Source organism: Vombatus ursinus, unplaced genomic scaffold, assembly GCF_900497805.2.
Source record: "Vombatus ursinus unplaced genomic scaffold, bare-nosed wombat genome assembly UNPS02014770.1, whole genome shotgun sequence".
NCBI lineage: Eukaryota > Metazoa > Chordata > Mammalia > Diprotodontia > Vombatidae > Vombatus > Vombatus ursinus.
The window spans coordinates 33,456,500-33,481,316 of NW_020954548.1; the positions used below are offsets into that span (position 1 = coordinate 33,456,500).

Below are 24,817 nucleotides of genomic sequence, written 5' to 3' on the forward strand. Positions count from 1 at the left end.
GGAGCCTGGGCGGAACGGGGCCAGGGCCGGACAGGGCCAGGCAGGGCCGGGCGGGCTACCCCGTCATGGGCAAGGACCAGGAGCTGGTGCAGGCGGTAAAGACGGAGGACGTGGGCGCCGTGCAGAGGCTGCTGCAGAGGCCGCGGCCCGGGAAAGCCAGTGAGCGGGGGCGGGGGCGGGGGCGGGAGGGGGTTGCTTTGGGCTGGGGGCGGAGAAATGGGGAGGTGGGGTGCCTGGGAAGAGGGTGGGGGGCTTGGGGCAAGAGAGCCCCCGGGGTGGTGAGATGCTTGTCTGGGGGATGCGGGGTCCAGAGGCGATGCTGGGTCTGGAGGCACACATTGGGAGAATTTGGGGTGTCAGGGGAGGCCCTGGGGATCTGTGACGGCTGCCAGATGCCAGGGGAGCATGCAAGGTCTGGGAGGGGGTGCAGGTGGGGGATACATGGAACGAAGAGATGCTGGGGGATAGGAATGCAGGGTCTGAGGGTATCCCCAGGGGACCCAGGGGGTGGGGAGATACTGGGGGGTTGCAGTGTCTAGGGGTTCTGGGAGGTGGGGGGATACAGGCTGAGGGGGGCGGTGTCTGTGGCCCCGCCCCCAGTAGCCCGCCTCCTCCCCCTCCCCCCCCACTTTAGCCAGAGGCTGCAGAGAGGCTGGCCTGGGGCCGAGAGAAGGTGGTGGGGGCCAGGCGATGACTCGCCCTCACCAGGCTCCGGAGGCGCATTTTATCCAACAGCCCAAACCCGCACCTCCCCCTGCCCCTCTATGTCGTCCCTTCACCCCCCCCCCCATCTCAGCACTCATACTCAAGAGGTTTATGGAAAGCTAAAGGGATACAGAGATGGATGGGCACAGAGAGGGCTAGGACAGACAGGTACAGGGTCACAGGGACTCCGAGACACACAGGTGGACACACATAAGCAACTGGACCACCTGGATAGTCCCGGGTGTGCCCTGTCATAGCTTCACATGCTGCCTCTCCCCAGGTGTGCGGGTGGGGAAAGTGAGGGGCAGGGTCCTACTTCTCTGATTCTCTCACTCTTTCAATTGGGGATGAGGGACTGTCCGTCCTTGTAGCTCCCCAGGGGGACAGGGGTGGGTCTTCTATCTTCACTTTCTCATCATGCTTAATAACAAAGGTTGGAGAAAACTGGGCAGGGGCCACCCTGAGGGTGTGGCTGATGTGACCGTGTGTATGTAAGTATGTATGTATGCCTGTATGTATGTGGGAGGGGTGGCTAAAGGCAGGGGACAGAGGGGAGGGGCTCTGTGGGGAGACGTAATTCCATTTCATGGTCCGTGAAGAGAAGGTTTAGGCAATGTTTTACTGATGGAGAAACTGAGGCACAAAGTGGCTGAGTGACCTGTCCAAGGTCGCCCAACTTGGGGCAGAACCAGGATAAGAACTCAGGTGTCTGAGCTACCAGTCTGTTCTTGGAGCCTATTTCTCTAGTCTGTTGGGATCTCTTGTCAAACAGCCTAGAGGAAGCTGGGGGGGAAAGGATCCCAAAGCACCCAGTGCCCATCTCCTTCGCTAATATAGGAGGGAGGAAGCTAGCAGAGGAGTGAGGTGAGAGCCCTTGGCTGCAGTGAGCTCCCCCTGGGAGGGCCCAGGAGCCTCTGCTCAGCCTCCTGATCCTAACGCTGATCCTGGCTCAGCCGGAGCCTCCCCCAGGAGCAGGAGATGGATGGAGGGGTTGGGGGAGGGCGGGGGAAGGACGGAAAGGGGGAGGGAGATGCAGATAGAAGCCAATTCCTAGAGTGTGTGAGATTATGCCTCCCTCTGCATGTGACTGACTGCGTGTGTGGCTATGGCGTGTATATCAAAGTGCATCTCTGTGTGAGCAGTAGTTGGCAATATGTGTGTACAAGTGTGTCACTGAGTGTTAGTGAACGATTGACAGTTGTTTATGTGAATCTGTCCCTCTGCCCCACCTATTCTCCAGACCTGGGACCAATGTAGGGGGAGGGGTTTCTTGGGAAATGGGGGAGCTTCCCCTTCCCCAGGGAATGTAGGGAGCTTGAGGCACTCTCAGTTCTGGGGGTGAGGGTGGGGGGAGGGAGGCAGTCATCAAGCCCCTAAGGTGGCCAGCCTCTGCTCCAACCATTGCCTTAATGTTTATCCTCTCTGGGGAGTCAGAGGGTGGGATGGGCTGTGGGATAGAGACTGACTAGGGGAACAGAGATCCTAGGTCTAATTTTTTTCAGGCTTCCTTAGAATCATATGGGAGACCAGAATATAGTAAGCATTATCCCCCCCCACCCCCAAATAACTCACAGGTACAGACCGACATACATGGAAAGATATACACAATTACCCACAGACTAGCAGTTCTATATGCTGACATAGACACAGATAGATAAACACACATAGACAGACACAAGGCACAAGTAGGTGGGAGCTAGTTAGACTAGGGGGTCACTCCTCCCTGAGCACTCATTTCTAATTTCTTCAATATCTATAAATTCTTTGTAGCTCTCAGACTCCCCCTCTTTTTAAGGCAAAGATCCTCCCCCGAGTGTGATCATGCCCATTGATCACACATAGGTTCTCTCAGAAGCTCACTTGGCTTAACACTTTCCCAAGGGTCAGAAGTCAGATGTCCACCTGGAAAGTCCTGAACTAGGAACATAGAGGTTCAGAGTCAGAAGAGTCTGTCTCTAGGCTCTGGAAGAGCTCAAAGTTAGGTACATAGACAGGGAGAAAGAGAGAGGAAGAAATAGGGACGGGAGAGACAGAAACTGGGAGAGACAGAGATGATAATAGGAATAGGGAGAGACAGTGACAGAGAAGAGGGAGAGAAACACACAGAAAGACAGAGGGATAGACAGAGACAGAGATAGAGACAGGGACAGAAACCTCAACCGGGTGCTCTGACTCCAAGGGGGCGGGCTTCATAAATCAGAGAGGAGAAACCCCTTCATGAATTAGCACGGTTGCCATGGTGACACTGGCCTGCTTTGGAGTAAGATATATTTTGATTCAGCAAAGTGCAGCTGGAATTTGGGCCCAGGGAGTGGGAGGGTGGGGCCAGGGCAGGGAGTGATGTTCAGTGGGCAGCTCTGGTGCTCAGAGGAAATAGAAATTTTCCCCACTATAACCAGAAGGCTCTCTTGTTCTCCATCATCCCTCTAACTCCACTGTTAACCAGCTTCCCAACTCTGTCATCCTCCTTTCTCTGCCATCCTCTGATCACTTTCCCCATGCCCCTGAGTGCTTCCTCCATTATCATCCACCATCTACTTCATCACCCCCCCCTTGCTATCATCCTCTTTCTTGCTCCCTTCTTGTTTTTGTCACCCAGTTCATACCAGTCCAGCTAGCCTGCCTGAACTGAGTGCTCCATGTACCCAATTTAATGTTCTCCTTCGGTGTGTGGAGGTGGGGCTGGGGGAACAGACGCTGGCTTTGGAGCTTATCATCTTGGGGTTGAAAGAACAGGACAGAAGTAGAATGATCAGGGGCTAAGCTGAGGAGGGAGGCCCTCAGTTCAAAGGCTGTAGAAACTCAGAGAAGAAGTTCAGTGTGCACTGGGCTGGTCAAACTAGATTTCCCCATCCTTCCCCCAGCCTTCCTGGAGGAAGTAAGACTTAAGCTGGACCTTGAAATAGGAGTTGGACTTAGACAAGAGGAGATGAAGGGGACAGAGGGAATTGTGACCAAAAGTTCAGAGATAATTTTCCTTAGTATTAGTATTCCTGGTGCCTTGACACATAGCAGACATTTAATATATAAATGTAGAGGCAGCTAGGTGGCACAGTGGTCCTGGAATCAGGAGGACCTGAGTTAAAATCCAGCCTCAGATACTAGCTGTGTGACCCTGGGCAAGTCAGTTAACCCCGATTGCCTCAAAAAAACCACAAAACAAAATGTTGAACTGTATTGAATTGGGGTAAGTAGTGCCAGTATCTTTATATCAGTTTTACATATTAAGAGACTGAGAAGTTATGTGATTTGCTCAAGTTACATAACAAATAAATATTTGGTCCGGGATTCAACGCAGGTCTCCTGACTTCAGAGACCAAGTCTCTTTCTACTATACCACTTGAGTAGCTGTATAGAGTGCTGTATTTGACACTGGGGTTCTGAGGTTAAAGCCTATGCTCTTCTACACTTCAGTTTTCTCATCTGTAAAATGGGAACAGTAATATTTGCACTATCAGCTCCATAGAGAAGCAGGATGGAATGGTGGATATAGCATTGGCCTCAGAGTTAGGAGGATCTGGATTCAAGTCTCACTTCTGGCACATGAAGGCTTTGTGATACTGGTCGAATCACTTAACCTTTCAGTGTTCCAGGCAACACACTGAAACTGGAAATTGCAGAGAATGTACCCCACTGCATTTGTAAAGGAAGTTTCTCAATGGAAAGGTCCTCCTATGCCAATGGAATTACATGTCTGGTGTCCTTGTCCCTATGATCTTGTTCAATTTAATTCAACAAAACATTCTTGTTCTATCCCTACTGTGTGCAAAGAAAACTTTTTGGATACAAAGGTAAAACACAAATTTACCCCTGCTGTGAAGGAGGTTATATGCTATCAAAGGAAAGCACTCTGTAAGCCAGAGAGAGCTATGGAAAAGTGAGTTATTATGTGTATGTTGGTTTTTTTTTTTTGTGAGAGAAAGTCAGCTGGGGCCATATTGTTAAGGCCATTGAATATCAGGTTAAGGACGTTGGGCTTTATTTAGTAGGCAATAGGGAGCCACTGAACATTTTTTGAGCTCAGGAGTGATGTGATCAGAGTGGTACATTGGGAGGATTGACTTGGCAGCTTATGCAGCATGAATTGGAAGGGCGAGAAGTAAAGGCTGTTAGGAGGCTATTATGATCATCCAGGAAAGCAGTAATGAAAGCCTGTTGTAGGGTGGTGGCTGGGTGAGTGGAGAAGTGGAAACAGATGCCAAAAATATTATTGAGGTAACTCGGCAAAACTTAGCTGCTGATGGATGTGGGAATTTGAAGAAAAGCATCACCCAGATCCATAACTGGGGAGTCATCTCCTACAATCTATAGCAATGTGTTCATGTCTGCCTCTGGGCGTGTGTTTTTGTATATAAGCCATGAGGACCGTTTGTCAGTGACCTATAATCATTTTGCTGCCATATAATTCAAGGAGCCTGAGAGGCCAAGGGTATGGGTCAACCTGATGCCTTGCCCACCTTCCTGTGATCAGAGTGGGTGATGGGAGCAAACAGGAGCATCGAGGCACTGATTCCTCCAACCTTCCACCAATCAATCCACAAGGAATCTACCATGATATCAACACAATGGTGTGTCTGTCCATTCTTCCCTTAGAGTTGGGACTTCCCAAGATGAGGGCTATGTCTGAGAGAATCCAGAAGTATTATTCTTCCTGTATTTCCTTAAACTTACTGCACTATACTCGCAGCTCTCCCTCTACTCCCCTCTTCATGTCATAAAGCTATTACTCCTATCCTATGCCAAAACCTTAGCTTTGTCAGAGCTTGACTGAACGCTAGGAGTTAAATGTATGTATGCAACCTCTGTCCTTGGGGATCTCTTAGTCCTCTCCTTACAGAGGGGACACAGGACATACTCAGACACACTTGTCAGTGTCTACAGGGTAAGATGTGATATTAGGGGCTCAGAACACTGATATCTTGGGTTTAGTACAGTGACACCACTGAGTCAGGGTGGTAAATGGGGTTAGTGTAATATCTTGGAATTGACATGGTGATCTGTCTCAGGGTCATTGTAATGATATTATGGGATCAGTATGATTATATCTCAGGGTGAATGTGGTAATATCACGGGGTCAATGCTGACATTGTGAGGTCAGTATAGTGATATCTCAGAGTCAGTTGTGGTGATATGGGCTCAGAATGCTGCTATCATGGCATCAGGGTGCTTGATATCTTGAGCTGAGTTTTGTTGATGCCTGGAGGTCAGTGTAGTTGACTCAGGGTTATTCAGTGACATTAGGATCAGAGTGGTTAAGATCTGGAGTCAGAGCTGATGTCAAAGGATGGCATATGGTGATAATCTAGTAGGAAGCTCTCAAGGTCTCTGTATGGTCATTTATGTATTATGTCTGCTGAGGAAACTCCTGGGCTGAAGGACTAGCTGTTTTCCCTGAAGGAAGAGAGAATGAGCTGATGAGCTCAAAAAAGCCTTGGAAGACCCGAGGCTATCTGTGACCTTTTGTGTGAATTTTCAGAGAGAAAGAGGGGGCCAGAAGAGCTGGGAGCAGCTCTTCACCCTCCCTCCCATCTCCACTCGCTAAGTACTAGGAGATCTCTAAGACAGAACTGGACTGGAGCAAAAAAGAGGACAAGTGGACAAGTGTCCTGCATCCTGGTTCAATTTCCTAATTTGTCCAATGGAGGAGACAGATTCTCCCCAGTTCTGGATGTCAACAGGATAGCCAGGCTATGCCTTTAATCTCTTTGTGTTTTTGTGTCTGTGTTTGACTATGTGATTCTGTGTGTGTGTGTGTGTGTGTGTGTGTGTGTGTGTGTGTGTGTGTGATGGGGGTAGGGGATTCCTTTCTTGTCAAGGACCTTCTGGTCTTCTCAGTGTTAGTTTCAAATCCATCCCAGAGAATCAGCCTCCTTTGCTCTAAAATTTCACCCCCTGGCCAGGGAGGCAAGCGTGGGTGACTGTGTATGTGACAGTTTGTAGATCTGTGACTGTGGGGATGTGTGACTTCGTTCATTCAAAAATATTTGTTGAGCACCTATTATGTGCTAATGAGGTAGATCTGCTCTGGTATGACTGAGCAGATGTATGTGTGGGTCTCCCTGGATAGAATCGCAGAACCATAGAAGGCCTGTGGTGGAAGAGAACTCAACAACACAGAATAGTAGTGCTTGAAAGGATGTAGGCCTAGAATGTTAGTGCTGGAAGAGACAAAACTGAAAGGGACCTTAGAACACAGAATGTTAGAGCTGGAAGAGACTTTGATACCCAGAATGTTAGCTGGGAGGGAGGGAGGGAAGGAGGAAGGGAGGAAAGAAGGAAGAAAAGAAAGGAGGGAGGGAAGAATAGGAAGGAAGAAGTGAGAGAGGGAAGAAAAAAGGGAGGGGAGGAAGGATAGGAAAGAAAGAAGGAAGGAAATAAGTATTTATTAAGCACCTACTATGTGCCAGATACTATGCTGAGCTTTTTTTTCCCACAACTATGATCTCATTTGATCCTCAAAACAACCCTGTGAAGTAGGTGCTATTATTTCTCCCATTTTACAGTTGAGGAAACTGAGGCAAATAGAGGTTCAGTGACTTGCTCAAGGTCACACAGCTAATAAGTGTCAGAGGCAGGATTTGAATTCAGGTCTTCATGGCCCAGCACTGTTACCCGCTACCCTACTCAGCCTGCCTCTTTAGGGAAGGGAAGGGACCTTAGAACATAGAATGTTAGAGCTGAAAGAGAAATCTTAGAAAACAGGAGACACCTGACAGATGATCTACTCCAAACCCCTGATTTTACATATGGGAGAAACTAAGTCCCAGAAGGATGAAGTTGCTTAAAGTCACATAGTCAGTGACAGACTTAGGACTAGAACACAGTACTCAACTCCCAACTCTGAAATCTTATCATACCCTTCTTTCTACTCCGCCTTGATCCTATGATATTTCCACCAGGCCACACCCCCTAGGCCACTCCATAAGTCCCCACCCCCTTATCCTAATCGAGGACAAAGGGGCTTCTGTCCAGCCTAGAGGTCCCCTCCCCCATGGAGTTGATTGACCCACAAACAGGTTATGTAACCAATGTCCTGGCAGGCCCAGTGGTGATGGGGGGCCACTAGAGTCTGGCCAGGGCTGACGCAGATCCGGCGAAGGGCCCAAGCCCAGGGCAGGGGCCAAGAGAGCCAGCTCTGAGGGGATTGTCTTACATCTGTCTGTCCATGCCCTCTACCCATTCATCCAGCTGGCTGCCCATTTTCTGTATGTTTTGTCCATCTATCCAGGCCTCCATCCTATGCCTTCTCTAGCAAGGGTTCAGCGTTGGTGTCTTGGCCTATCTCTACTGGTCCTGGCTCTGGGGTAGTAACCGTAGAAAGGGGCAGGAGGGGGTGGTCCAGCTGACAATGAGAATGCAGATCCTGGGGACTTTGGGGAGTGGAACTGGAGGAGAGGATTGAGAAAGCTGAGGGAATGGCTGGACAAGTGGGGACAGAAGCAGGGTATTTGGCTGTATTCCAGGGAGGGCTGTGGAGCTATAGTGCAGGCTCTGGGTTGTCCTGGGCCTGAATCCTGCAGGGTAGGGGTGGCAGTGGCAGGCAGGGTAGAACTGGCAGGCTCTGATTATCAATCAGAATCTCAGTCTTGTTAGGAATGCGTCAGATACATAGAGACAGAGATGGAGAGACAGATAGAGATACTCACACATGCATGCACGTTTGCTTCAGCATTTAGCAGGGACTGCTTTGCTTTATGTTGTTGGACCAGGAAGTGACCTTAGAGCCGGTCCCAGCCTTTTCCAAGTTATGCTGGGGCTGTGCAGGAACCAGGGGGAAGTTGGGGAGGGCGCGGGGTGGAGAAGGGAAAGCAACAGCTCCGTTCTTGAGTGCGCAGAAAAGTGGGTGAGGGCCTCACTGAGCCAGTAGCTTAATGTTGCGGCCTTGGGGGCCTCCACCACTCCCCCAGAGACACCCCTGTCCTGGATCTACCAGCTTTCCCAAGCCAGCCCAACCTGCCCCACCCAGTCTGCAGACGTCAAGAAGATGGATCACTCACTGGGGGAGTTATCCAATTAGTTCCCATACAGAGTCCTCAGCTTGTCCTGGAAGTGTGTGTGTGTGTGTGTGTGTGTGTGTGTGTGTGTGTATGTGTGTGTGTTTGTGTATGAGAGTCTGTTGTGTGTTCTCCCAGTCTCCCCCACCCCACCCCCCAAGCTATATTTAGTAGAAGAGAAGCGGTAGCAGCAGCATCTGGATCAGTGCCCTGGTGGGCCAGGAGCCCAGGGGAGGATGGCAGTGTGTGTGTGTGTGTGTGTGTGTGTGTGTGTGTGTGTGTGTAGGGGAGAGGGGAATGGGGAGAGGGTCAAGGGGAAGATGCAGCTTAAAGCCCACAGCCCAGTTCTATAGGCTATTGCAGGGGGTCCTTGTAGTAGTGAGGAAGGCTGTAGAGACTGTGGCACCTCAAATCTTATGATAGTCTGGCATTAGAGAAGGACCATTGGGGAAACTGAGGCACAAAGGGACACTATTACCTATTCCCTCTTCTGTGAAATCTAGTTATAGGCACTCAAAGGAAGATGAGGGTCCAGCCCCAGGCCTTGGTGTTTATGTTTCAGGAAGAAGGCAGAATATGTATATTTAAACCTAGGGAGTGTCCAGTTGCTCCCTCCCCACTTGCCCCCTTCTCCCCACCCCCTATCACTGATTCTCCAACTCATCTTTTCCCCTATCAGTGATGACAGATGGCACCTGTGGCGTGGTAGAGAGAAAGGGTCTGGGTTTATCTTGGATCTGCTGCTTCTGGCTGTGTGACGTTTGCTTCCCTGGGTCTGTTTCCTCATCTGTGAAACAGGAACAAGGATAACTATATTATCTTCCTGGCAGTGCGGTTGTTTTTGTGAGGATGTGTAAATCATAAAACACTATGGAAATGGCAGCTAGGCAGCTAGGGGGTGTCTTGGATAGAGTGCTGATCTTGGAATTGGGAAGACTGGAGTTATAGTTTGGCTTCAGTCACTAGCTCTGCAGCTTTGGGCAAGTCATTTCACCTTTGTCTGCCTCAGTTTCTTCATCTGTAAAACGGGGATTATAAAAAAAAAGCACCTACCTCCCTGGGTCATGTGAGGATAAAATGAGATCATTGTAAAGGATCGCACACAGTCCCTGGCACATACTAAGTGCTACAGAAAATGTTATTATTATTATTAATTACTATTAACACGGTGAACTTCAGCCTTGGACTTGGATTTGGGCTCTTTCTCCTCTGGAGCCAGGCTATTGACTTTAGTCCTCTTTGGGAATATATATGTTTGTGGGGAGGAGGTTGGTGGCCTCATTTCGATGCCTCTCCCAAAGATGACTTGAGTCGGAGAGAGCAATGATTTCTCATTCGTCTTCTTCACTACTCCTCCCTTCCCTTCTAGAGCTCCTGGGCTCAGCCAAGAAGGTCAATGTCAACTTCCAGGACCCCGATGGGTGAGTTAGGGAGTCACGGGGGGATTCTTCCTCTGGCCTATGGATGAGATGAGGCTTGAGATGAGGCTGGACGCCTCTCTAACATGACCTTCCAATCCCGTTCCCCCAGCTTCTCAGCCCTCCACCATGCTGCCCTCAACGGCAACACAGAACTCATCGCCCTGCTTCTGGAGGCCCAGGCCGCTGTGGACATCAAAGACAACAAAGGCAAGTCCACCCCACTCCCGCCGCTTGCTCATTCCTCCCTACTCTGGAGGGAGACCCTAGGCCAAGTCAGGGGTCAGGGTCCAGCTGACCGTCAACCTCCTCCCCTAGGGATGCGGCCTCTGCACTATGCAGCCTGGCAAGGCAGGAAGGAGCCTATGAAGTTGGTGTTGAAGGCAGGTTCGGCCGTGAACGTCCCTTCAGATGAGGGCCATATCCCGCTACACCTGGCAGCCCAGCATGGGCACTATGATGTGGTGAGGGCTCTGGGACAGATGCAGAGAGGGAGGACCAGGGCAGGGCTAGGGGCCAGCCCGAGATCGGCTCTCACTGATTTCCCTCTCCCCCTTTCCCTCCCTGTGGGACCTGCAGTCAGAGATGCTCCTTCAGCATCAGTCCAACCCGTGTATTGTGGACAATTCAGGGAAGACGCCTTTGGACCTGGCCTGTGAGTTTGGACGTGTTGGGGTAAGTTTTCATGGGGCCCTTTGGTAGGGAGCACCCCAGGGATGGAGGTGGGGCAGGGAGATGATAGAGTGCAGGTGCTACTGTCTTTCGAGCCTAGGGGATGGTCCTGGGAGACCAGATTGATAATGTCTGATCCTGCCTCTCCCTCCTCACTTCTCTGGCACAGAGACAACAACCATGCCAGTGGCTGCCCTGATTCTCCTCTCCTTTCCCCTTTTATCCCCCTAAAGGTGGTGCAGCTGCTCCTGAGTAGTAACATGTGTGCAGCCCTACTGGAGCCTCGGCCAGGAGATGCCACTGACCCAAATGGCACCAGCCCCTTGCACCTGGCAGCCAAAAATGGTCACATTGACATTATCAGGTATGCCGTTGGTGAGGGATAGACAGGAGGGGCAGAGGGGAGGCTCTGGGGTTTTTTTCTCTTTCTCTATAGTCCCTCACCCCGTATGCCCAGTCTAGTGCAGCTAGGTGGTTCAGTAGATAGAGATCTGGAATTGGAGTCAGAATGACCTGAGTTCAAATTCAGCCTCAGATACTCGCCAGCTGGGTGACACTAGGCAGGTCAATTAGCCTCTGCCTCAGTTTCCTCAACTATAAAATAGGGATAATAATAGCACCTACCTCCCAGGATTGGTGTGAGGATCAAATGAGATCATATTTGTTGACACTGTAGTACCTAGCACATAGCAGGGGCTTAATGTTCTTTTCCTATCCCTAAGAGGAAGACAGAGAAGGAGCAGACCTTGGCCTTTCCTTTGGGAAGTTCAAAATCTGGGAGAGAGACAGAGAAGGAGGATCTTGTCATTGGGAAAGGTGCTCACAGTCAGTGAGGGAGGCTAGATTTACACAGAGAAAAGTGAGAAAGCAGCATAAGATTTACACAGAGAAAAGTGAGAAAGCAGCATAAGATGATGTAGGAAAGAAGACTGGACTGTGTGTTTCAGCTAGAGATGCTCAGAGGTGACAGAGCAGCCTGGAAAAACCAAAGAAAGTTTCACAGAAGTGGTGGGGGGTGGGAGGAAGGAAGCAGTGTGAGTGGTGGGATGAGCCATTTATTCAGGGCAGCCCAAGAGAGAAACAGACACTAGCTGGAGCAGAGAGCTATACTTGGGTAGATCCAAGGGCATTGAATGTCAATCAAAGAAATATAGTTTTTACCTGGTGGGCAGTGGGAGCTATAGAAGGTTTTTGAATGGGGAAGTAATGTCATCAGAGTAGTACATTATGGAGATTACTTTGGCAGTAATGTAAAGGATGATTTTGACAGGGGAAAGAATGGAGGCAAGCAGACTAATTGGGAGGCCATAGTAATAGTCCCATACCTATCCCAGAATGGTGGGTATAAGAGTGGCAAAGGGGGAGAACAGATGTACTGTTGTGGCAGTAGATCTAAGAGGATATAGCTCCTGATTGGGTCATTTGAGAAAGGAGAATGAGAAAAAGGGAAGAGCCAGATTTTTCCGAGTCTTTGACCTGAGAGATGTGTGATGGGGGTGCAGACTCATTGCCAGAGATAGGAGGTTGTGATGAGACCTAGGTGCCAGTGTCCCGGTTCACCTCTGGCCCTCTTGCCTTCCCCCCATGCCCAGACTCCTCCTCCAAGCTGGCATTGACATTAACCGTCAGACCAAGTCAGGCACTGCCCTGCACGAGGCCGCACTCTGTGGGAAGACGGATGTGGTCCGACTCCTGCTGGATGTAAGCTCAGGGAAGGGGAGGCAGACTTGGCGGGGTCAGAGTCTGGGAGACAAGGGCTGGGGGCACTGAGATAGGAGTCAGACAGAGGTCAGAGACCTCCAGGGCCCTTGGTCCCCAGCCCATCTCCCTCGAGGTCGTTCTGGATGAGGCAGTGGGTTTTCGTGCCCACTTTCTGCTCTTGTCCCAAGCTCTTCCAGCCCCCTCCCTAGGTCCCCAGCCTCCCCACCTGAGTTCGCCTTCCCCCTCCAACCAGAGTGGAATCAATGCCCACGTGAGGAACACCTACAGCCAGACCGCACTGGACATTGTCCACCAATTCACTACTTCCCAGGCCAGCAAGGAGATCAAGCAGCTGCTGAGAGGTGGGAAGATCTGGGGTGGTGAGTGAAGGTTGGGCTGGCATAAAGAAGCCTGGACCGGTGGATCCTTGGAGGGTGGAAGGCATGCTGGCTGGATTCATTTCCAGGGACTGGGTGGGTGTGTTCTCTTGTGCTTCCAGAGGCATCGGCGGCTCTGCAGGTTCGGGCGACAAAAGACTATTGCAACAACTACGACCTGACAAGTTTGAATGTGAAGGCGGGAGATGTGATCACGGTGAGTAGGAGAATGCAGAGCTTTCCCTGGGGTCAGTGAGTGAGGCAGACTGAGGTCAGAGACTTCCTGTGTCCTTGCTTCCTACCCCATCTACCTGGTGGTCATTCTGGATGAAGCAGTGGGGAAATGTGGCCACTTGGAGGGAACGATCATGGGGAGGCATGGCCGGTGAGAAGACGTGGACATGGCAGGAGAATCAGGGTGGTGGTGGATTATTCAGCCTCAAAGTGACAGGATGGAGAGCTGCTCCCTCCCTCTAGTTAATAGTTTAGGGGAATTCCTGGTAGGTTGGGAGTCACTAGTGACACCAACATGCCCACAGTAGCCCATCTTGGGGCAAAGTTTAATTTCCTACTCAACTTGACAGCAAAGTTGGGAGAGGGGGTCTCTTGAACCCCTCCTCTCTGCTGTCTCTGCTATTTTGCTATTATAACTACAGTGTATTCATGTTGGGGAATGGATCTGCCCTGAATCATGATGTCCTGGGCCCCAAGACCACTCAGAGAATGCAATAGGCCCTCAACCCTGCCCCCTGCTTCGTACAGGTCCTTGAACAGCATCCTGACGGCAGGTGGAAAGGCTGTATCCATGACAACCGGACTGGCAATGATCGTGTTGGCTATTTCCCGTCTACTCTGGGCGAGGCCATCACCAAACGAGCAGGCAACTAGTCTACTTTGACTCTCGTCTGGGCTTTGATCCTCAACTTTGCCCTTCACTTCTCAATTCTCATCCTCACTCCTAAACCTTGCTGTATCCCCAGCCCTAAACACTCACCCTGAGCCCTGATCAGACTCAGTTTCCTAGCCCTGGACAATTTCCAGGGTTTTTTTTTCCCAGTCCTTGGGATTTGAGAGCAGTACAGACCCTCTCTAGGAAGAGGGATGGGAAGAGAAAACTGTATCTTTCTGCCTGGCAGTAGGGGAAAGGAGCTCCCCTTGCCTTCCCTCCCTTGCCTTCTGACATACCGGGTAACACCCCCTGCTTGATCCTCACTCCCTCCCCCACCATGCCCCCATGACATGACCTTGGCATGTGGCATCTCATGTTCATGCTGGGTAGTCAGAGAGCTGAACAGGGGCGCATGCGTGCAGGTATATGAACACCCCTCAGTTACAGAAATGAGAATGGTCTCCTCTGGTGTTCCTGAAGAACCAGAGCCCCCGATAGTCCATCGTATAGGAAGTCAGGAGCTAGACCAAGGAGGGCCCAGACCTGTCTAGGCTTTGAGCTGTTCTGGGAGAGGGAACCCAGAGGTCATTGTTTAGAGTGCAGCCTGGAGCCTTCTGCCCCTCAGCCGCTTCTTCCATCAACTCCTAAAAATACCTAGATGAACCCAGTCTCCCCCGGAGCTGAGGTTGGGGGGCAGGGTGGAGGAGATGCTCGTTTGACTCCTGTTCTGCTGCCAAGGCTTCTGTTTCCTCCCTCCATCTTCCTCCGCCCCTTCTCCCCATCAATGTCCCTCCTCCTCCCTCCAGCTGTTCCCCAGAACGCTCTTCTTGGCAGAGGTTCAAAGAACCCCCAGACAGGCTGACTGCAAACTGGTCTGCTTGGCATTTGAGCGTTTCCCTCCCCTGGCCAGCGACAGCCAGTGACTCAGACCCCTCGCTTGCTGGCTCCACCAGCGTTTCTACCCAGCTTGTCTGTCTCTACATTTCTCTCACTGGTTCCTGTCTCCCATCTTCTCTGGGTCTCTCTCATGCCTCTACCTTCTTGTCTCTGATCTCTGTGGGTATCTCTATGTCTTTCTCTCTCCTGCAACTCTGTAAGAGGGGAGGGTAGGCCCTAACCAGCTCATAGAAGGAAGGACACTTTGAGGAGCTCAGCTTTGGGGAATGGAGGTGATGTTGGAGGGGCTGAGGATGGAATAGAAGTTCTATGGTGCCTATTTAACTTCGCCTCCATTGGCTTTCCGTCCCTTTCTGCTTTCTGTCTGTCCTTAGCCCATGTAGAGCTGAGCAGTCATGATCCAGGGCCCCTGTTTGATGCCCTGCTCTGAAGAATACCAGGGTTTGGGACAGTAGTACAAAGGAGAGGGTTCACTGGCCTGCCCGTGGCTGTGAACTCACGGCTGGGGTGCAAGAGGGGAGAGGGAGGGGTTTACAGGCCTAACCCCTGGCTACGGCCTACCTGTCTGCTTCTAGTAGAGGATCTACCCCACCAAGAGAGGAAGGATATTTGGGGTTTCAGGGTCCTGGGATAATCCGGAAGGGGCATTGCTGCTTGGCTGCTGTGCTCACCCTGGGGAACCCAGAGGGGCCCAGCCAGGGCCCCACTCCCCATAGTAGGGGCTTAAGTGTCGGCCAAGTGATAAGGGGTCAAGACTTAGGGCATACCTATGTTGTGTTTGAAGGTTCTCGAGGAGCTGACATGAGCCCGTCCCACCTGTCCCCTTCCCAGGGCAGTTCTGCAGCCCCTCCAGAGGAAATCTGGGTCCTGAGGAAACCCTTTACTGGTATGGAAGCCAGGGCAGGCCAGGGGCTCCTCTCTCAGGGGCATCACTAGCCACAGCTGGCAAGCAATGCCCGTAGGAGGGGCCGAGGGAGTGGGCGCCACTCCTGAAGCTTCTCTGGTTTCGGCAGGTGCTGACCGCAGTGGTAGCCTAGGTGGTGTGGCCAGCGGGCGCAGTGGAGGGAGTGGGAGTCATGCTCTGCACGCCGGCTCTGAAGGGGTCAAGGTATGACTGGACGCCTGGGTGAACGGGGGGCAGGGGACATCCTGAGCAAAGTTTGGCTCTTTGGTGACCCCGGTCCGGTCTGTCCCTTTGCCTCCCCAGCTCTTAGCAACTGTGCTCTCCCAGAAGTCCATCCAGGAGTCAGGAACCGGGGACAGTCCAACCAAGCCCCTCGAGGGCCCTGCAGGTGAGACTTTGGTTATTCTACCTCCTCTCCTCTGGGTTTATCCTCCTTGGATCTCAGAAGCCCCCAGCCTCTAATGAGCTCTTCACCCCTTTCCTCTTGTTGCCCAGGTCCCTCACGTGCCCAGCCTGTGACACACACAGGGCAGGCTTATGGTGAGCAGCCACCCAAAAAAATGGAGCCTGCGTCTGAGGGAAAGGTGAGGGGTCAGCCTGGGCCTCTTCTCAGGTCACAGAAGTGCTCCCTTTATGGGGACCCTATTAACTTGGTGGGGGGAGGCTTGATGAGGGGCCCAAGCAGAGGAGGCAAGGAGGAAAGGACTGGGAATCTCTGAGGGGATCAGCAGGAGCCTGTCAGGTCACCTGCCAGAAGCCCTAGATGGGGGAAAGAGTGGGAATCCTGACCTGCAGGGTTCCAGAGGAGGCCCAGGGCAAGCTTGGCCACTGTCTATCTGTTACGGACTAGGCAGCCACTGGCGTATATATGTGTATGTTTCTGTCAGGATGGGATGGTGTGGTGTGTGTGTGGGGTGCATGGGAATGCGTGTGTATGTCTAGAGTCGATGAGGTGTGTGTGTGTGTGTGTGTGTGTGTGTGTTAGGAGAGGTGTATTATGTGTAGAAGAGGTTGAGTGTATGTGGGGGAATGGGGGGTGGCATGTGGGGCTGAATTCTCTCTGGAGGCCAGCGTGTCACTGGGATCCTTGCTCCTGGGGTCAGGCCTCTAGGGCCTTGGAGGAATGGACCAGGCCAGGGTGTGGTACCAAAGGCTGCTGTGAGCAGAGATGATCAGGCCTGTTACTGGTCCTGGGGACAGGTTTTCTCTTCTCTGTCTGCCCCCCACCACCACCACGTTAGGGGGCTTATAAATATGCCCCAGGGAGCCTTTGGGTTAGAAAAGACCAGGCACATGGATCTCTGGCTAACACTAAGACACATTCACATCTGTCCACAGGATGCTCCCACACACACATGGTTAGGCTTGCCAAAGGGCTTTCCTGAGCTATGGATACAAAGATGGAGGAGGGGTAAGGGAGGGAGATGCGAGGCCCCTGGACAGTGGCAGGACTCTGCTGGAGGGGCCGGACGGAGGTCCCGAGGGCTGAGCAGCGCTGGAGGATGGTGGCCAGGCTGGGCAGCAGCCACAGCATCTGAGCTCAGGCAAGGCCAGTGAGGAGGAGGAGGAGGAGGAGGAGAAGCCAGCACTGGGGAGGGGCCCGGATGACGGCTGCAGCCCTACAGATGACCATGGCCAGGCTGAAAGAGGAAGCAGCAGAATTGGGGCTGAGTGGTCCCAGGAGAGTCCGGGAAGTGCCCCAGCCCACAGGACAGTGAAGGCTTGTCCACCAGCGGTCCGGCCTGCAGCAGGTGCCCCCTTGTGTCTTCCAGAGTGCGGAGGCTGTCACTCAATGGCTCGCCACCTTCCAGTTGCAGCACTATGCCTCCAACTTCATCACCTCTGGCTACGATCTTCCCACTATCAGCCGCATGACCCCTGAGGTGAGCTGGCCACTGGCTGGGCCCAGAAGATGGGCCCCGGGAACCCTGCCACCTCGGTAACGGGGCCTTTTCTCTGCCCTAGGATCTCACGGCCATTGGTGTCACCAAACCTGGCCACCGGAAGAAGATAACCTCAGAGATCAACAGCCTGACCCTCCCTGACTGGCTGCCTGAACACAAACCCGTAAGGCCCCTCCCGCCCTGGCGGTGGCAGAGCCGTGGCGGGCATGGGGAGGGCAGAGGGTGCTGCCCCACTCTGGAGCCCCAGGACAGACAGACAGTCACGCTCTGCGCTGGAGCCCGGGTGCCGCCCAGCACAGGGCAGCCACACCTGGGGCCTATGGCATGGGGCATATGCCTGCGACTTCACTGGGCCACCCCAGGGCAATCCTGGCCCCATCAGCGCCCGCTGGCCTGGACGGAGCCGCTGCCCCCAACCTGGCCCTGGGGAGACGAGTGAGGCGACGTTTCGGTCAGACACTGAGGATGGCCCCTCGGGAGCAGCGCGGGCCCTGCCAGCAGTGAGCCACCTGTCCAGCCATCTGTCCATCATGGGCACCAGGGCTGGCCTCCCCAGCGGGGCAGGTCCTAGGGCAGTGGGCATGGCTGGGGCCAGGGCTGTGCATTGTCTGGAGTTTGGGCTGAGAGAGAAGGAGATGCTGGGCCCAGAGTCCTGGGCCCTGGGTTCAGGGCAGCTGAATAGCTTTTATTCTTTGTTAGGCAATAGCCGGGGCCCAAGAGCAGGTACAGATTCATTCGATCAGCAAAATGTCACACCTATAGTGTGAAATCCACATAACTCAGCGCTGTAACACACATACGCATCATTAACCCCCCACACACACTCCCACAAACCACCAGGTCAGGTCCATCCAATTAATACATGCCCACCGGACCCACACACATACCATAGGAGGTAGTGAAGAGAGCCCTGGAAACTAACTGGTTTGTCCTAGGTCGGCCACTCATGCTCATGGGGTGACCTCAAATGCGCCACTCAGTCCTCCCTTGGCCTGGGCTTTTTCATCTGCTAACGGGGGTGGGAGAGAGAGATGGCCCAGGAGATTGTGAAGGGCTATGTCAATTCTGGTTCCATGCCCTGCACTCAGGGATGACATTCACCCCACCCCTTCCCTTGCCTAGGGCTCCTCATCCAAGGACGACATCCCGATTCCTTCTCTTTTCTTGTGGGGATCACCCAAGCACACGCGTGACTAGTGGGGTCAGTAGGTGGAAGTCACTACATCTCAGCAAGGACCTATCTATATTAGGGCTCAACACAAACGTGTCCCAGGGTTATTTCTTCCTCTTTGCCTCTGTTTTGATCAGGAAAGTAGGAGGTGAAGGTAGCCATGATTGTGGTGGGGAGAGGAGAGAGGATGGTGGGTATGAAAGAGATGAAGTTGGTGTGTGTGTGTGTGTGTGTGTGTGTGTGTGCTGCATATGTATTTGGTGGGTGTGAGAGAGATGCAATTGTGTGTGTACGTGTGTACTATATATGTATATAGGGAGTATGAGAGGTGTGCTTGGGATATGTGTATGTGTGTATGTGTGTGTCTGGGGTTTTACATGTACATAGGATGTGGCTAGATGTGTGTCTATGTGTGTTTAAGGTAGTGGTGGTGGGGTGGACAGATGGTTGGACCAATGGCTGGCTGGCTGGGTGGGGGAGGGGGTGGGGAAACAGTCACATGGCCCTCCCCCCTCCATATGTCTGGGCAAGGTCACAGGTGTGTTACAGACACAAAATGGTGGATGCTTCGGTGTTTATGGTGGTGTGTGGTGAATGCCAGTGCCCGGGCAGGCCAGACTGGCCTGGCTCAGACGAGGGGGACTTCCCCAAGGTCTTAGGCCTGGAGCAAGACTCAGGACAATCTCTACTGTCTGTTATTCTCATGATCTGATTTCTCTGAGGCACCTGCTGACCTGTCTGTCTGTCTGTCTGTCTGTTCTTCCCCAGTCTACTGCTCCCTTTCCTGACCCCAGCCACAAGTTAGCAACCCTGAGTGAACAGCTTGGGGGAGGTAGGGGAAAGACAAGGCAAGGCAGCCCCAGTGGCCAGGGGGGGCCTCAGGGGAAGCCTGGACCCACCTGTTCAGGCTTGGCTTGTCCTGAGACCTAGGAGGGCTGTTTGCTGTCTCCTTCCTCAGGCTAACCTGGCTGTGTGGCTTTCCATGATTGGCCTTGCCCAGTACTACAAAGTGCTTGTGGAAAACGGCTATGAGAACATTGACTTTATCACTGACATCACCTGGGAGGACCTGCAGGAGATTGGCATCACCAAGCTGGGTAAGGCGCCTTTCTTCCCCCACCCTGCCTAGCCTTGCCCTGTCCCTGGGTGACCCAGGGGATATCTGGGGCGGGCCCTCCGTCACTGGGCAGCCCTTTAACTGTCCCCATGGCTTGGCCAGTCTATCTGCCATGTGTCTCCCATCCAGGGCACCAGAAGAAACTGATGCTGGCAGTCAGGAAGTTGGCAGAGCTGCAGAAAGCTGAGTATGGGAAGTATGAGGCAGGGGCCCTGCGCCGGAAGGCCCCTCAGTCACTGGAGGTGGTGGCCATTGAGTCTCCCCCACCCCCGGAGCCCACCCCTGCTGAATGCCAGTCACCCAAGATGACCACATTCCAAGACAGCGAGCTGAGTGATGAACTGCAGGCCGCTATGACAGGCCCGCCCTCGGGTCCCGAGGGCGGGGCCGAAAAGCCCACCAACAGTCTGCCCCCCACACCTCGGGCCAGTGGCCTGCGTCACGAGCCCAGCCTGAGCGGGAGGGCACGGCACATGAGCAGCTCCCAAGAGCTTCTGGGAGACGGGCCTCCCGGCCCCAGCGGACCCATGTCCCGCAGCCAAGAGTACCTGGCTGATGAGGGTGCCTCCACTCCTAGCCCCAAGGAGACCCGGCCTACTCGTCACGGACACGGCGTCAAGAGAGCCAGCGTGCCCCCGGTGCCTGGCAAGCCCCGGCAGTCCTTTCCCCCGGGTGCCGCCGGGGGCCACTTCACACCACCTCAGACGCCCACGAAGCCCCGTCCAGCGTCACCACAGACACTGGGCACTGCCCACAGCCCAGCCCCGGCCACTGCCAAGGTGAAGCCTACTCCACAGCTGCTGCCTCCGGCCGAGCGGCCCATGTCGCCCCGCTCGCTTCCGCAGTCGCCCACCCACCGAGGCTTTGCTTACGTGCTGCCCCAGCCTGTGGAAGGTGACGGGGGGCTGCCCCCGCCAGCGGCGCCTGCCCCTATGTCCGTACCTGTGTTGTGTCTGCCCCCTGGGGCTGTGGGGGAGGCCGAGGAGGAGCCTGGGCGGCCCAAGAAGCGAGCACACAGCCTGAACCGCTATGCTGCCTCGGACAGTGAGCCTGACCATGATGAGCTGATGGTGCCCGCAGCAGGGCCCTATGCCACGGTGCAGAGACGGGTGGGACGGAGCCACTCGGTAAGGACCCCGGTGGGCAGCGATAAGAATGTCAACCGCAGCCAGTCCTTCGCCGTGCGGCCCAAGAAGAAGGGGCCCCCTCCTCCCCCACCCAAGCGCTCCAGCTCTGCCATGTCTAGCGCCAATCTGGTAGATGAGCCGGTCCAGGACGGAGAGGGCGAGGAGGCCAGGTCTGAGGAGGGCACACCGGGTGGGCGGGCCCAGCGACGGAGGGCCAGCGACTTGGCTGGCAGCGTGGACACAGGAAGCGCAGGCAGCGTCAAGAGCATCGCTGCCATGTTGGAGCTGTCATCCATTGGGGGTGGGGCCCGGGCTGCCCGTAGGCCCCCAGAAGGCCATCCCATGCACCCAGGGCCAGCTGGGCATCCTGCCAGCCCTGAGCCGGGCCGCGTGGTCACAGTGCTGGCCTCAGTCAAGCACAAAGATGCTATTGGATTGGACGGTGAGGTAGTCAACCGTCGGCGCACCCTCAGCGGCCCTGTCACTGGGCTGCTGGCCGCTGCCCGCCGCGGGGAGCAGGGCCCCCCTGAGCACATCCCCTTCGCTGAGGAGGGCAGCCTCACTATCAGGCAGCGGCCACGGGGCCCAGCCAAGGGGGAGGGGAGCGAGGGCCCTCCCCTGGCCAAGGTCGAGGCCAGTGCCACGCTGAAGCGGCGCATCCGGGCCAAGCAGAGCCAGCAGGAGAATGTCAAGTTTATCTTGACCGAGTCAGATACAGTGAAACGGAGGCCCAAGACCAAGGAACGGGGGGAGCCTGGGCTGGAGCCACCCCCACTATCTGTGTATCAGAATGGCACAGGCACTGTCCGCCGGCGACCAGCCTCTGAACAGAGTGGTGGCCCTGCAGAGCTGCCTCTACTGCCCCCCCCTGCCGCACCCCCTCCTGCAGACCTTGCCCATCTGCCTCCTCCCCCGCCACCTGATGGAGAGGCCAAAAAGCCTGCCAAGCCCCCGGTGTCCCCCAAACCCGTCCTGGCCCAACCGGTCCCCAAGATCCAGGGCTCACCTCCAACCACCTCCAAGAAGGCACCACTTCCCAGCCCCGGCAGCCCAGGTACGTATAGTACAGCCACCTCCCCACTGAGCAGTGGTCCGAGGTCCTGGACCCTGAGGGAAAGGGGGCAGGGCAGACAGAGTATACAGAAGGACCTCACGTCAAGAAACTGGACTCTTTTCTTAGGATCTTAAGATTCAGTGCTTGAAGGTAACCTTAGAGCCCATCTGGTTCAATCCCTTCATCTTCTAGATGAAGACGGCATTGAGGCTCAGGGGGGTTAAGGTCATACAGGGAGTAAGTAGCAGGAGCCCAGACTTTGGACTCCAAATCCAATGGAATCTGCATTCTGCACAAAGACCAACCCAGGGCTCCTGCCTCACCCCTGGTCCACACCTTCTCTGCAAATAAGATTAGATGAAGCAGTGTTTTCTGAGATGTTTGCATGCCTGTATGCTGGTTGCTATCATGCCATCTTCATTGCCCCCACAGAGGCAGTGACCTGTTTGTACACACACACACACACACACACACACACACACACACACACACACATACACACACACACACATGGACATTGCATACACACAAGTCACGATGCCTAGGCATTGGCTCCTACTTCCCAGATTTCCATTTTTAAACTCCATGGCCACAGGGTCAGGACCTAGAGCTGTTGGGCTGCCTTCCTCTCCACAGAATGTGCCCACCACTCAAAGAAGGAGAGGGAGCTGGAGTCACTGAACCAGTCACTTTTGTGCTCTCCTAGACCCATCCTGTGCCTCCTGGCTCGCCCCAGGAGGTCATCACCAGGGGGACTCTGACTGGTCCTTTAGGTTAAGACACTCAGAATCCTTTTTGTTTAGTGGGACCCAGCTCCTCCAGGGCCCCTGACTCAGGGTGGGTACCAGCGAGGGAATGGGAAAGCTAAGTGTCCCTGTTGGCCAGAGCTGGCACAGCTGGTGGTAGGTGTGGCCAGCAGGCATAGACCGCTGGCTGGTTTTTTTCACCAAAGCAGGATCTAAAAGGTCCGAGGATGGCATGGCTCGTAAAATGCTCTCTCTTCTCCCAACAGAGGTGAAGCGGGCCCACGGAACGCCCCCGCCAGTGTCTCCCAAGCCACCACCCCCGCCCACAGCACCCAAACCAGTCAAGGCCCCTTTGGGACTGCAGTCTGTGAGTGCCAGCCCCACTCCCACACCCTCCCCAGCCCGCCAGGCACCTGCTGCTGCCGCTACCAGTAAGCCAGCCAGCACACCGCCCTCCCTCTGTGCCAGCCCTGCCAAGCCCCCATCGCCGGGTGTGCCCCCCCAGCAGGTGCCCATCAAGCCCCCTCGGGCCGCCATGGCTGTGCCCCCCGGAGACGGCAGCGCCAGCGACAGTGCTCACCAGAAGCTGGAGGAGACCAGCGCCTCCCTGGCTGCTGCCCTACAGGCTGTGGAGGAGAAGATTAAGCACGATAATGGACAGGCAGCCGAGTATGTGCTGTGCCCCCAAGGTCACTGTCTCCCTGCTGATTGTCCCTTCTCTTCTCTCAGTCCCCACTTCCACGCTTCTCCAGGTCACCGTTCCTCCAATCTCCCTTTCCTCGGTAGCTGCCCCCTCCCCTTCTCCCCATCACTGTCCCCTTATGCATAGCCCCCTGGTTGCCATTCTCTTGGTCAGTAATCGGGCCTGAATTCAAATCCCACGTGACCTTGTATAAGTCGCCACTCTCTCTGGGACACATTTTCATCGTTTGTAAAATGAAAGCATTGGGCTAGATGACCTTGGAGGGGGTCCCCTTCTGGTTCTCAATCTGTGGTCCCCCATTCCTTTCCCCCTCAGCCACTGTCTCCTTAAGCATCACCCCCATTTTCTGTCTCTCATTTCAGTTCGGCCGCTGAGTCCAAGAGTACAGTCAGCATCCTGGATGACATTGGCAGCATGTTTGATGACCTGGCTGACCAGCTGGATGCCATGTTGGAGTGAGCCCGTCAGGTGCCCAGCCAACCTCAGGACTGCCCCCCTTGCCCCACCCCGGGCTCCACACACAGAACTTTACCTCAGGATTGGGCTCCAAGCCGGCCATCCACGTGGCCGCCTTCTTTGTGCTGCAGGCTGGGGGGGGTGCTCTCTGGGGGGATGGCCTCCTTGATGGAACCCCCTCCCCATCTGGCCCCTTGCTGCTGCTGCCTCCTTGCCCCATCCTTGACCTCTGCCGCCTCCAGGCAGGGACTTGGGCTGGAGGAGGGTGTGGAGCAGGTGGAGAGGTTGAGGGGCAAGGACTCAGAGTCCTTGGGGGCTGGAGTATTCCTGTGGGTGGGTGGGAGGAGACTGAGGGGGTCATCCCTTCCCCTGCCCCAGGGCCTGGCTGATCAGATGGTGGTTGGTGTTCAAGCACTGGTGGTTGGTGGTTAGGATGTTGGGGTGGGGGGGATTGGGCCTGAGAGAGCAGTGCCCTTGAAAGGGGTCCCCACCCCTTGCCCTTCCATGCCCCCCCTGGTCACAAGCACAACATTTCGGGGGGCCATGAGCAGAGCAGGAGGCTGGGGTCAGAGGTTGGCCTCCTTGTCCAAGGGCTTTCTGGTCACTGGTGCTGCTGCCAGTGATCGCCTCATAGCGGCCCTGGGCTGCATTCCTGTTGCTTCATCCCCCATCCCTCCCTGCCGCCATGATGCAATAATAACAGCTGGGTTAGCTCTTCCTCCTCCCCCTCCTGTAGCCCCCATCAATCTGTCTGGTATGTGCCCTCTCTATCTCCACTACCATAGGGAGAGGGGGAGAGATTGAGTCCCTGGGCACAAGCCGCCAGGCCTCATCCGGGGGGCCTTGGTCTTATATCAGGCCCCTAAGGGTGACTGGAGGTGTTAAGGGTAGGGCCAAGGCCTGGGTTCCCAGGGGAAGGCTGCTGGCCTCAGTGCCCAAGGACAGCAAGGCTAAGTGGGGCTGGCTGGAGGTGGAGACAGTA

General features: G+C 54.4%; 1 protein-coding gene across 2 annotated transcripts; it reads left to right on the forward strand.

Annotated features, from left to right (window-relative positions):
* The first annotated feature begins 65 nt into the window (after nucleotides 1–65).
* On the forward strand, nucleotides 66–24,595 carry CASKIN1 (CASK interacting protein 1). 2 transcript variants are annotated; one of them, XM_027862651.1, is made up of 20 exons: nucleotides 66–159; nucleotides 10,069–10,120; nucleotides 10,230–10,327; nucleotides 10,436–10,581; nucleotides 10,697–10,792; nucleotides 11,023–11,153; nucleotides 12,382–12,490; nucleotides 12,744–12,852; nucleotides 12,990–13,084; nucleotides 13,630–13,747; nucleotides 15,438–15,539; nucleotides 15,667–15,761; nucleotides 15,861–15,945; nucleotides 16,053–16,141; nucleotides 17,330–17,440; nucleotides 17,523–17,624; nucleotides 19,591–19,729; nucleotides 19,879–21,930; nucleotides 22,943–23,345; nucleotides 23,742–24,595. In XM_027862651.1, exons 1-20 carry the CDS (start codon nucleotides 66–68, stop codon nucleotides 23,836–23,838), a joined length of 4,323 nt encoding a protein of 1,440 aa, XP_027718452.1. In that variant the 3' UTR covers nucleotides 23,839–24,595. The 2 variants fall into 2 exon arrangements, with proteins under 2 accessions (XP_027718452.1, XP_027718453.1); XM_027862652.1 differs by lacking the exons at nucleotides 17,330–17,440; nucleotides 17,523–17,624.
* The last annotated feature ends 222 nt before the right edge of the window (nucleotides 24,596–24,817 follow it).

Bases quoted from the DNA above. Each gene is read 5' to 3' on its own strand.
- CASKIN1 (XM_027862651.1), top strand. From the start codon at position 66: ATGGGCAAGGACCAGGAGCTGGTGCAGGCGGTAAAGACGGAGGACGTG. The intron at 15,540-15,666 runs GTATGGAAGCCA...TGGTTTCGGCAG, and splicing joins CCTGAGGAAACCCTTTACTG to GTGCTGACCGCAGTGGTAGC. The intron at 16,142-17,329 runs GTGAGGGGTCAG...TGTGTCTTCCAG, and splicing joins AGCCTGCGTCTGAGGGAAAG to AGTGCGGAGGCTGTCACTCA.